This window comes from Triticum urartu, chromosome 1 (assembly GCF_003073215.2).
Source record: "Triticum urartu cultivar G1812 chromosome 1, Tu2.1, whole genome shotgun sequence".
Lineage (NCBI taxonomy): Eukaryota > Viridiplantae > Streptophyta > Magnoliopsida > Poales > Poaceae > Triticum > Triticum urartu.
This window is the reverse complement of record NC_053022.1, coordinates 525,169,160-525,181,242: the sequence shown is the minus strand read 5'-3', so window position 1 is coordinate 525,181,242 and position 12,083 is coordinate 525,169,160. Positions and strand designations below refer to the sequence as shown.

Below are 12,083 nucleotides of genomic sequence, written 5' to 3'. Positions count from 1 at the left end.
AGGTGGTTTTGATAATTGATGACAACATATCTCTTGTTGGACTAACATTTCTATCTAGCATGTTTCAGATAAGTCCAACAATGGAGTGGCATGGACTAAAGGTTGTGGGAACTCCTTCAAGATGCTAAGGACAAAGGATTGGCTAAAGCTTCAAGCTCAAGACTCTTCATTTTACATTTTAGTGATCCAAGATCACATTGAGTCCATAGGAAAAGCCAATACTATCAAGGAGGGATGAGGTGTTGCTTAATGAGCCTCTTGCTTTATGTGCTTAATGATATGCTCCAAAATCCTCAGCTACTTTTCCACTTCCACAATTGACCTAAACCCTAAGCCAAACTCGGTCATACCGATTCTTTCTATCCGGCGCCACCGAGTTTCACTTGTCATAAGCCACTGCCAAACCCTAGCAATTCGGTTCTACCGATAGGGATCTCGGTCTCACCGAAATGGGATTGCAAACTCTCTATTACCTATTGCAATATTTTCGGTCCCACCGAGATATGCAATCAGTCCCACCGATATTGCAATGTAAATTCAGTGTTTCCTTTTTGTAACTTCTCGGTCTCACCGAAAGAGCAAATCGGTCCCACCGAGTTTGCCTGACCAACTCTCTGGTTAGCTAATTACCAAATTCGGTCTCACCGAGTTTGTGTAATCGGTCTCACCGAGATTACGTTATGCCCAAACCCTAACCATATCGGTCCCACCGAGTTGCATGTCAGTCCCACCGAAAATCTCTAACGGTCACTAGGTTTACATTTTCGGTCCGACCGAGTTTATTGATTCGGTCTCACCGAGATTGGAAAACTGTGTGTAACGGTTGGATTTTATGTGAAGGCTATATATACCCCTCCACCTCCTCTTCATTCGGAGAGAGAGCCATCAGACTAAGCCTACACTTCCAGCATCCTATTTCTGAAAAAGAACTACCTACTCATGTGTTGAGGCCAAGATATTCCATTTCTACCATATGAATCTTGATCTCTAGCCTTTCCCAAGTTGCTTTCCATTCAAATCTTCTTTCCACCAGATCCAAATCCTATGAGAGAGAGTTGAGTGTTGGGGAGACTATCATTTGAAGCACAAGAGCAAGGAGTTCATTACCTATACACCATTTGTTACTTCTTGGAGAGTGGTGTCTCCTAAATTGGCTAGGTGTCACTTGGGAGCCTCCGACAAGATTGTGGAGTTGAACCAAGGAGTTTGTAAGGGCAAGGAGATCGCCTACTTTGTGAAGATCTACCGCTAGTGAGGCAAGTCCTGTGTGGGCGATGGCCATGGTGGGATAGACAAGGTTGCTACTTCGTGGACCCTTTGTGGGTGGTTGCTTCTTCGTAGACCCTTCGTGGGTAGAGCTCTTTGTGGACTCGCGCAACCGTTACCCTTCGTGGGTTGAAGTCTCCATCAACGTGGATGTAGGATAGCACCACCTATCCGAACCACGGGAAAAACATCCGTGTCTCCAATTGCGTTTGAATTCTTCAAACCCTTCCCTTTACATTCTTGCAAGTTGCATGCTTTACATTCCGCTGCTCATATACTCTTTGCATGCTTGCTTGATATGTATTGTGTATGTTGAAATTGTGCCTAAACTCCACTTAAATCGAAAAAGTTTAAAGATTGCAAATTTAGCATTAAGTGTCTAATCACCCCCCTCTAGACACATCTACTTCTAGATCCTACAAAAACCTATGTATTCTGAGATTAATACTCCCTCCATAAAAAAATATAAAAGTGTTTAGATTACTAAATTAGTGATCTAAACGTTTTTATATTTGTTTACAGAGGAAGTACGAGATACGAATCGTAGCAATAGGCATGGCAAATGGATTAACACATAACGGCAAGGAAACCAACTTCTATTCTTTTGCAGCATGGTAAGAAAATGATATGGCGCTAAGCACCCCTGCACTGGAAAATACGTACACAGCTTTGACAAATCTGATGTCATAAATTGCATCAATGAGCAGCAACCACGGCCCCTGGGTCATCACCCTCAGTCCTCACGCTACGCTGCCTGGTGGCGCACCGCGACTCAGCCGCCCGCCCCGACGGCGGGAGGTGACCACCCAGACCGGCAGACCGGTCGCGATGGCGGAGTTAGGCAAGTGTTGCACTCATAAATGTTAATCTTTTATTTGACAACTACTAATCAGGCGTTTAAAAAAATGTTAAAATGTGCATAGTTAAAATGTTAAACATGCATATACAAATAAGTAGAATGAAATTGAAAAGAAACAAAGAAAACCAAAAAATGAAAACCGAAGAAGAAACAAAAAAACAAAAAAAAAAAAGAAAAAGAAAAAAAAAACCGAGGAAACAAATGAAAAAAATGAAAAGGAAAAAAATGGAGAAGAAAGGAAACAAAAGAAAAAGGGAAAAAAACCTGAATAAAAGTGAATAAAACAGAATAGAAACAAAAATACCTAGAAAAACCTATGAAATGCTAGCGTGTTTCCTATCAAGTACATCGCGCCTTGGAATCCGTCACGAAACACATGCTACCCCAGTGGCTAGCAATGTAGGAGTAGACGCTCATGCCTCCTTCGGTATAGAAGAATCTTGTAGAAATTTCATAGGATAGGATTTCTATAGGAAAAATTCCTTTAGAGCCCTTTGATTTATAGGAATGAAATCCTATTCCTATGGAGGAATTCTTCCTATCCTTTACATTTTATAGGAAAATAAACATTATCTTAGACTCAATGGAAAAAAAATCCTATGATGTGAATCAAAGGGCATCTCCTTTCCTATTCGTACTCATAGGATTTGAGATACATGTCATCTCATTTCCTATGACTTTCCTATTCCTACGATTTTTCTACGCTATGAACCAAAGGAGGCCTCAACCTGTGATCGGCTCCCCTATTGCTACAGCGCTCCAGTGAGGAGATCCTTCCATCTCGCTGAATGCGAGATATAGCGCTGGCGCTTTGTCGCGGCCTCGCGGGCATCCTGTCGAACGGCAGTGGTGGGCTATGTTCTGTGCATGGCCAGGGCCAGGGGCCTGAACTGGTCCGGCCCAGGAGCACCTTTCAGGGTACCAGCATTTTTTCCTTTTATCCAGCGGGAGGCGTGCTTTTAAAAAATTTTTTTTTACTTATATTTCAAAAAAATCTGTGTAGCATATATGGAATAAATTAATTTACTTTTTTAAAATTTACATGGAATGTAAAAGTTTATTCATGCGGCTTTTAAAAACTGTTCGTATAATTAAAAATAAATTCGTGGAATTTTAAAAATATTCACATGTTTAAAATGTGTTCATCTTTTTTTGAAATGTTCATGAAACTCTGAAAAGAAAATTAAAATGATCATATCATTCAGAAAATTATGACATTTAAAAATGGTTCTCATGTTTAAATGAATATCCATGAAATGTAAAAATGTGTTCGTGCAATTTTTTAAAATGATAATAAGGTATAATAAATCTTTGTGCCGTTTAGAAAATGTTCACACGTTATAAATGTGCAGTCTCAGTGATTTCTCAATTTCTCATGCCAAAACTTTAGTACGTGTGCATGTGCAAGCGCCAGACTCCCCTAGACTCAAACTGCTGGAAGGAGGCGTCGCCAGTCGTGGATTGTCGTCCTTCCCGTTGGGTGCTGGCAGGGACGGTAGTCGTGCCCGACGATCTGCCTCAGCGGCTGCCAATGCCCTACTAGTCAAAGTGGATGATTTGAACCGGCACACCGTCTCGGACGCGGTCCATTCAGGGTGATAGGAGGAGGCAAGAGGGGAAGCATTTCGCCACTGGTTAAGAGTCAGTTAAATTTTAGTGTATAATTATTTGAACTAGGACAGAGGGATAGTTCAACTCTAATGTCAGAAAATTGAACTAGGACAAGAGCTGTTAGCACAAATGATGTTCAGGAGGAAGGGCACGACACTGCGTAAATCCGAGTTTGGGGCATTCCGGTGTCCCGCACCGTCCTCACAAGTGACAACTAATGGTTAATCTAAATCGGACAACAACACCACGCGCCGCCACTAGCTCCGCAATTCTCGCCTGTGGAAACTGATTATACCAAGGGGAAGGACACGATCAATGTTGTGCATCACCCTTCGCGATGCATACACTAACAGTCCGATGCGGGAATGACCATGTCCCTGCAAGAGCACAAAGGAACCATCGTCTGCTCCAGATTGCCGACTGGTTGATCATCGCCCATCATCACCGTTGTCGCTGGACCATAAGGTCAAAGCCCTTTCAGAGACCGTTGGGCCCACAATGCCGCAACCTAGAGGCAGTGCCGACATATTGGCCAGATCCACGGCACCACCCGCCCTTGCGCATGGGCTCGGTTACTTCAGTTTACTGAATTTCAGACGGTTTTGAGGGTCACGGGAAAATTTAGGTGTGCGATGTCAGAGAATTTCGAATCTTCCATGACACCGATCATTTCCCGGATTAGAACGTTGATGAAACTTTGGCTATGGCACCAGTTCAAGTGTGTGTAGTCAAGCAGTTCGGGAGTTCAGTTCATTTCTAACCTAACAATCAACAAATCGCCCTAAAATCGCAAATTTGTACACATTTCAGATCTCCACCCTAAGCTGGCTAGTTAGCCGCCGCCGCCGCCGCTAGGACTACGAGAGGACATCGAAGGCGCGGGCGTCCTTGGCGACCCGGATGAAGACGTCCTCCAGCGTGGTGTCCGCCACGCCCCACCCATGCACGGGGAACATGGCCCTCGCCGCCTCCACCGCGCCGAACACGCCGTCCAGCCTCACCTCCCGCTTCGGCAGCTCGAACTTCTGCGTCCCCGACATGCCGTAGACCTTCACCGCGCTCGGCGACAGCTCGGCGATCAGCCGGGCCACCACCTCCTCGTGCTCTGCCGCCGTCGTTATCGTCAGGACGCGGGTGCCGCCGTATCTTGTCTTCAGCTGCAACATTTTTTGCATTGCCAAATTAATGTATCACCTTCTTAATTTGCAGCAACCAAATGCTTACCAAGACCAAATGTTTTCCTTTCAGGTAAATTTTACTACCAACATCTTTTTCACCAAGACAACTTTGTTGATCAGCAAAGCATAGTACATCAGATTGTTGTTAATTCTGGGGTGCATACCTCCTTGGGTGTTCCAAGGCACTGAAAGTTTCCGCTCACGAAGATGCCGAGCCGATCGCACAGCTCCTCGGCCTCTTCCATTGAATGCGCTGAAATGTCACCGTATAGCAAGTCAGTTTAAGTGTAGATTTCTGTTTAGCATCTTTTTTTTAGAAGGAGGGAGGGGATCATCTAGTTGATGTTGGAATGATGGTGAATAACTGGAGGAAAGGCAGGGTGAAAAATAGGAGAGGCACTCATTACTTGTAAGTATGATGGTGCATTCCTTCTTTGCTCGCTTGATGATGTTCCACAGATCGTTCCTGGATATCGTGTCCAATCCGGTGCTCGGTTCGTCCATGTAAACCACCTGATTTATCGCAAACGAAAATGATGGTGGTCATTGCTGAATTGTTTTGAAGATTGCGTGGAAGGGAATGAAGACATGATTGTGGGAAGTACTTTAGGATTGCCGATGAGTGCGATAGCGACACTGAGCCTTCTTTTCATGCCACCACTGTACTTGCTTACAGATTTGTCGCCGAAACCGCAGTGGAAAAGATTCACGCTCTTCAAGGATTCCTCGACTGCCTGGATTAACAGACATGATGATAAAATAAGATGAATTTCTAGTCCTTGCAATAAGAATGTTATGTTAATATTGTACAGTAGTAATCTGCTTATTATTTTCTAGTTCATGGTTTGAAACTACCTTCACTAAAGCAGCACCCGAGAGATTCTTCATTCGACCATAAAACAGTAGATGCTCTCTTCCTGTCAGAGTCTCCCAAAGCAAACTGCATATATTAGTTGGAGAATTTTTTGTTGTCATCCCAACACTGACAAAACCATCTTCAGAAGGAAAATGCAAGACTGGTCACTTGTGATCTTACTCGTGCTGCGGACATACACCGATGCTTGCATATATTTCATTCATATCTTTTCTCAAATCCATTCCATGTATGTAAGCAGTTCCGCAAGTAGGCGCCACTAGTCCAATCATCTGCATATATTGTAGCCATGGCCAGTGTCAACTGTTTTTTATGTTGCACATTTTCGGTGTCTTAACAGAAATTGAGGTACTCACGATTCATGAGAAATTAGTGAGAAATTGGGGTTTTTGTTAATGGCCTCTGACACATGATCACTGTCTAAATAAAATTTATTCCGACAACACACGCATACGGGGTCCCAAGCAGACTTTGGACTGTCACTCACCATGTTGATGAAGGATGATTTCCCTGCCCCATTGGGACCAAGCATTCCGAAACACTGCCCTTTGTGCAATGCGAGCGACAACCCTCTCACCGCAAGCTTGTCGGGGTTCCTGTTGTTTCCACGGTACACTTTCTTTAGATTGTGGCAGATGATCATATTCCTAGTGTCCATTTCCTTCAGTAACCGTTTCACCACCTTTTGCTGAAAGTCAAAATTTGAACAACAATTCAGAACTGTCTGCCTGCTAAACAGTTCAGCTATAGCATATATGGATGCTTAACTAACCTCGAGGAAAACATCATCCTTTGCCATATCAGCAAAGACCCTCCTGGATCTTGGATTCGCCCTATATGATGGTGACGAGTGCTTGGTCGACAGAATTCCAAAGAGAAAAATAGGATGCCATGCAGGTCTGTGGTCCAAAAAATATGCCACAAGAAGCAGAAGTATCCATTCTATAGACGTCAGAATCAAAACATCTTTCATCCCGTTGATCGGGTCGTTCAAGTCCCCCCATTGCATTCCAGGCTTCCCCATGTAGCTTCCTGCAGCTGCATACTCTGATAACTCATAAACTCCTCGGTAGAGGGAGAACCCGGGAACAAGCTCCATTATCACTAGCCAAGGCCCTAGTAGACATGTAAAACAATGTTATACTCATTAAGAGTGGTTTGAAATCAGTGACATAATTGGAAATTTTAGGTGAATTGTAGAGAAGTTACTTACTTGGAAAGGTAGTATCCTCAATGAACAACTTCAATAGCGCTTCTCCGAGAAGGCCAGAGCCAAAGACATAAATGTAACTTATTACTGCAACACAGAAAAGAAAAGACTGATCCTGATTAGGATATAAAAGGGGGAGGCCACATATTTGAGGAAATTAAATAATAGGCCTGATTTTACTGACCACTAGCAGTCTTGACCGATGAGAAGAATGACGCGAGGAGAAAGGCTAAAACAATTTGCAGGTTGATGTAGATAAAAAAGAACAAAAACTGTATAACATAGCTGTTCAATCTGAATATGTCGAGACCTGCAAAAGAAATCAGAGTTCTCTGTATGATTTATATATAAGCTTTTTCGCCCCCAGGCCTGTGCGTGGATTCAGTTGACACATACACCATAACTGAAACTTAAATTTAGTTAAACTGGAGTCAATTTAGGACCTATAAGTGAGCCGAAAACCGCAAAGAAGGTCACGTATGCTCCTGAAAGGGAAAGGAAGTAGGAATACGATATCAGCCAATACGGTCCATCCTTGAGTCCATGCATTTTCATCATTAGTCTTAGGTTCTGCTGCTTCTCATAAACAAGATATGTTAATATTACCTGGAAATAAAAACAACTGAAATCAGTGCCTCGTCAAACACTAAGACATACTCCCTCCGTTCGGAATTACTTGTCTTGGAAATGGATGTATCTAGAACTAAAATACATCTAGATACATCCATTTCTGCGACAAGTAATTCCGAACGGAGGGAGTATATTTCTTGTAGTACTTACTGGAAGGAGTAAATGATTGTAGAAGACGATATATATAATGAATATATATAATGAACTCACTGGAAGGAGGAGTTGAACCGTCCATGTGAAGAAGAGTGCGTCGAGGAGAGTTGTGAGGTCCAGTTTCATTTTGATTGCAGCTTTGGGCATCTCTTTCAGAAATTCTAGGCGCATTTCCGCATTCACTCCTGAAAGAACCTGCTTGAGATATGCAGTGGATGCCTACGGTTCAAATGCATAATAATCAGCACTAAGCGGTAAAGAAACTATGCAGAGGCCGGAGGTAATCCTCCTTTTCTAAAAAAACAATGTACTGGTAAAGAAACTAATTAAGGCGGCTTATTCTTGAGTATGAGCTTGAAAGTAAGCTGCAGGCAGGTTTGTAAGTATAGTACCATATTAACCAACCGTGCAACGCGCAAAACTGTCATGGAATGGTGCCCATTGTCCCTGCTGAAGCTGGAGTTGTACGAAACGTATACGTGGAACAGCCCCTTGCTTGTATCAAGAAAGTCATAACCTGCAAGATTGCACTCCAAAATGAGACATTTTTTACGCAACAAAGAACTACTCCCTTCGTCCCATAATATAAGATCGTATGGCAAGCTAAAACAGCTTGCAAAAACGATCTTATATTATGGGACAGAGGGGGTACATCTGAAATTCTGAACTAAAAGAAAAGTAATATCGAAAGTCGGATCAGGCTACCGGCAAGGAATTCATTTGATCTTCTCCTCTTATTTGCACGTTTATAACCGTTGAACAAACGACGATCTATCACCGATGAACTCGCGCACCACATTGGCAAACCTTGAACACACTCCATGTCTGTCCCATTAATTTCACAAAGAAGAAGAAGAATTAAAAGCTGCTACGTACTGTGCAAAGAATATTCATAAAAGGAAAGGAACAACAACATGCATCATGTATGTAAAACACCTGCATGATATTGTATCAATTATACAGGGAAAAGAAATCTTTTACCGAGTTGGAGCGGCATTCCACCATCAGAGTTTCCTGAAACATTGCGCTTTTGCCACGAACAGTTTGATTGGATCACGTATAAGGTCTCGTTGGGCACGAGGCCGGGCTCGACGAACAGCTCATGCGCGGGCAATGTTCTGGAGCCCTGGATGTATGGATTGACGGATTCAATGCACGTCCTCCCAAAGAAGAATAACAAAGCAATTTTGGCTGATCAAACAACTCACAGGGACTACTTTGGAGAGGTGGTCAAGAGAGGATGAGGAGTTCATAGTTTCAGTCGGCATGAGAAAATAGTCTGAAGGAGAGAGGTCTGCGAACAGCCCCCTTCCAAGGCCTGTCGATGGAGAAAGTTCAGTCAAAACTCAAAACAAACCGCACGTGAGTCATCGTTGGAGAGTACTATTATTTTTTTATTTTACTTTGGGAGAGGCCACGGTTGAGTCCGGTGAGGAGCACGGAGACCGGGGCGCAGGACGCGTTGGTGCAGCGCGCAGGGCGGCCGTGCACGAAGGCCGGGACGACGGGCACCTGCACGAGCGCCGGCCACCTGGGCGGCGCGGCCACCTCGCAGCTCATGGCCTGCGTGGGCGTGGAGTGCTGGACGCCGCACTGGCCCCCCTCGCAGCCGCACCGGAACGGGGGCCTGTCCAGCTCGCGGTCGACCACGGCCTGGATGCCGACGAGGAGCGCGCAGAGCAGCACCGGGAACGCGGCGATGGCCGCGTTGGTCCTCCAGTTCCTCCTCTGCAAAAACCAAACGCGCGTCGGTCGTCATTCCGGCCGAAGAGAAGACGACAAGAGAGAATCAATTCAGAGGCAGAAGAAAATCAGTGACGACTCACCTGGAAGGCGAGGTTCTTGAGGAGGAGGGCATGGAGCTGCCTGCAAAACCTCACGAGGGCACGGCCACGCGTGCGAGTGCGGCCGCCGGGCGCAGACGCCATTGCCGGCGGATCAAGGTTGACTCGCTCGCGGCGGTCGGAAGGAAGCAAGAAGGCAAGCTACTACTACTAGCTAGCGGCACACGGAGAGCGCGCGCGGGCATATACAATACATATATACTACGAAGCGGATCGACGGAGGAGGGAGGACCTAGGTCAGCGTGGCACCTCGTGGCGCGCGCGCGCGGCAGGGCGTGAGCATCACGCGTGCCGCCGCCGTCCGCGGCGGAGCGCCTCCATGGAACCTGGCACCGCACGCGCTTCCTTGCTCGCTCGTTCGATCTGCGCTGCGCTCGGTTCAACGCTGCACCGCCCACCTTAACTCCGGCCGGGTGTTACGCTCGACGCACACTACTACTACACCGGAGCAGTACGTAACCGGTCTGATCCCGCTCCCCGCCCCCGCGCGCGCGCGGCCGTTACGTAAGGAGGAGGTGACCGACGACCGACCGGGCTTGGCTTGCTGCATGCACACGTCGATCTCCTTCTCTCCCCAGTCCCCAGGCACAGGGACGCTCACATATACTTATATAGTGTACGCAGCAGAGTTGGATTAGTTTGGGAGTTATCTCCACTTGGTCTGAGATACCAAGAAGACAGTTAAGAACCCAGATCAACAAGGAAACATGATGCATCATCGTTTTCACCGTTGTACAAATATGGCAGCATCGATCACTGTACGGAGGCGTACGTACGTGGGAGTGACGTCATTGTATGTCCATCCTGGGCTGCTGATTTTGTGCATGGCCGGCCGGCTAGCTTCCCATGACCAACGTACGCGGTTCCCTTGGAGTTATCGAACCCCCGTCATTTACGTTACATTACGTACTCCGTATTTTTCTCCAAAAAAAAACGTACTCCGTATTAAGAGTATACATAGTATATACTGTTCCATCACCGGATTACGACGTCGATCTCTTCTTCGCGATACGAGTGAAGTGATCAGAGCGTCGTCCGTGTTTCCGGCCGGCCGGTCCAAACAAGGATCGATCGACTTTAATAAAATACTCACATTTTCCCCGGCCGTACGTGATCTGCTTCGGCGTGCATGGCGCGCGTAGCTTCTATGCAATCACGGCTTCAGATCCGCAACATCGCTGAAGGGAACAGAGACGCACGCGATGTGTCTATGCGGATGCCGAGCAAGCAAGTGACGTGCCGTTATGTGAATCCCCACGCAGAATTGCAGGCCTCAACATTTGAGACGCTTGTTTCTCAAGCAAAACAAATGTTTTTTTTCTCAAATATGCACAAATGTGCGTATCATATATTAAAGAAGATAAGGCAGAGAGTGCCTTCATCGTAGTGGTCAGGCAAATGGGGGTGCCGGACATCGCCCAGGTTGGACCAGCACTTAGAGAAGCACTGATCCGGGGGGTTAAAATAAAGATGACTCTCGGGAGCGCAACTCCCAAGGGAAAAGTAGGTGGTGGTGAGGCAAATGGTAAAACCAAGGTTGGGCTTTGCTGGAGGAGTTTTATTCAAAGCGAACTGTCAAGGGGTTCCCATAACACCCAACTGCGTAAGGAACGCACAATCAAGGAACATAACACCGGTATGACGGAAACTAGGGCGGCAAGAGTGGAACAAAACACCAGGCATAAGGCCGAGCCTTCCATCCTTTTACCAAGTATATATATGCATTAAAGTAAATAAGATATAATAATGATATCCCAACAATATCCATGTTTCAACATGGAACAAACTTCAACTTCACCTGCAACTAGCAACGCTATAAGAGGGGCTGAGCAAAAGCGGTAACATAGTCAAACAACGGTTTGTTAGGAAAGGTGGGTTAGAGGCTTGACATGGCAATATGGGAGACATGATATAACAAGTGGTAGGTAGCGCGACATAGAGATAGAACGAACAACTAGTAAGCAAAGATAGAAGTGATTTCGAGGGTATGGTCATCTTGCCTGCAAAGTTCTCAGAGTTGTCGAATAAAGCTTGATCCTCGAAGGCGTACTCGACAGGTACCTCATCACGTACTCGTCTCCCGGCTCTACCCAAAACAAGAACACAAGCAATGGAACAACAATCAATCACGGTGCAATGCGCAAGCAACATGATGCAAAACATGGCATGATATGCAAGATATGATATGCAATGCATATGCATGCACCGGAAGGGAAAGAATGAGCAAAGCATCATCTTGGCAAACCAAGTGTGCCGCTGGAAAGATGAGATGATTTCGGTTGAAATCGATATAAAGATCACCGAAAACGGATGCACGCTTTGCAAAAGGCAAGCAAAACAAGAATGATGCCAAACTGCGCTTAACATCATGATGCCACCTAGAATGCAACAAGAAACTAAGCTACTGCACTCCAACGTAGCAACAAAGCATATGGCAGTGATGTACATGAGATGCTTG

General features: G+C 45.5%; 1 protein-coding gene across 1 annotated transcript; it reads right to left on the bottom strand.

Moving 5' to 3' along the window:
• Positions 1-4,472: 4,472 nt before the first annotated feature.
• Positions 4,473-9,760, bottom strand: LOC125537467 (ABC transporter A family member 7-like). Its single transcript, XM_048700790.1, has 16 exons — positions 9,608-9,760; positions 9,429-9,509; positions 8,763-8,907; positions 8,174-8,298; positions 7,839-8,000; positions 7,442-7,604; positions 7,183-7,308; positions 7,002-7,085; positions 6,561-6,904; positions 6,276-6,476; positions 5,951-6,060; positions 5,770-5,854; positions 5,520-5,648; positions 5,322-5,427; positions 5,079-5,167; positions 4,473-4,893 (listed from the first exon to the last, which is right to left on the bottom strand). The coding sequence occupies exons 1-16, from the start codon at positions 9,707-9,709 to the stop codon at positions 4,594-4,596; spliced, it is 2,352 nt and encodes a 783-aa protein (XP_048556747.1). The 5' UTR covers positions 9,710-9,760; the 3' UTR covers positions 4,473-4,593.
• Between the last annotated feature and the right edge of the window lie 2,323 nt (positions 9,761-12,083).

Excerpts from the sequence above, each read along its gene's own strand:
- LOC125537467 (XM_048700790.1), bottom strand. The coding sequence starts at position 9,709 with ATGGCGTCTGCGCCCGGCGGCCGCACTCGCACGCGTGGCCGTGCCCTC. Across the intron at positions 7,309-7,441 it reads GGTTTTCGGCTCACTTATAG|GTCTCGACATATTCAGATTG; the intron begins GTCCTAAATTGA and ends TTTCTTTTGCAG. Across the intron at positions 6,905-7,001 it reads TGAGGATACTACCTTTCCAA|GGCCTTGGCTAGTGATAATG; the intron begins GTAAGTAACTTC and ends CATGTCTACTAG.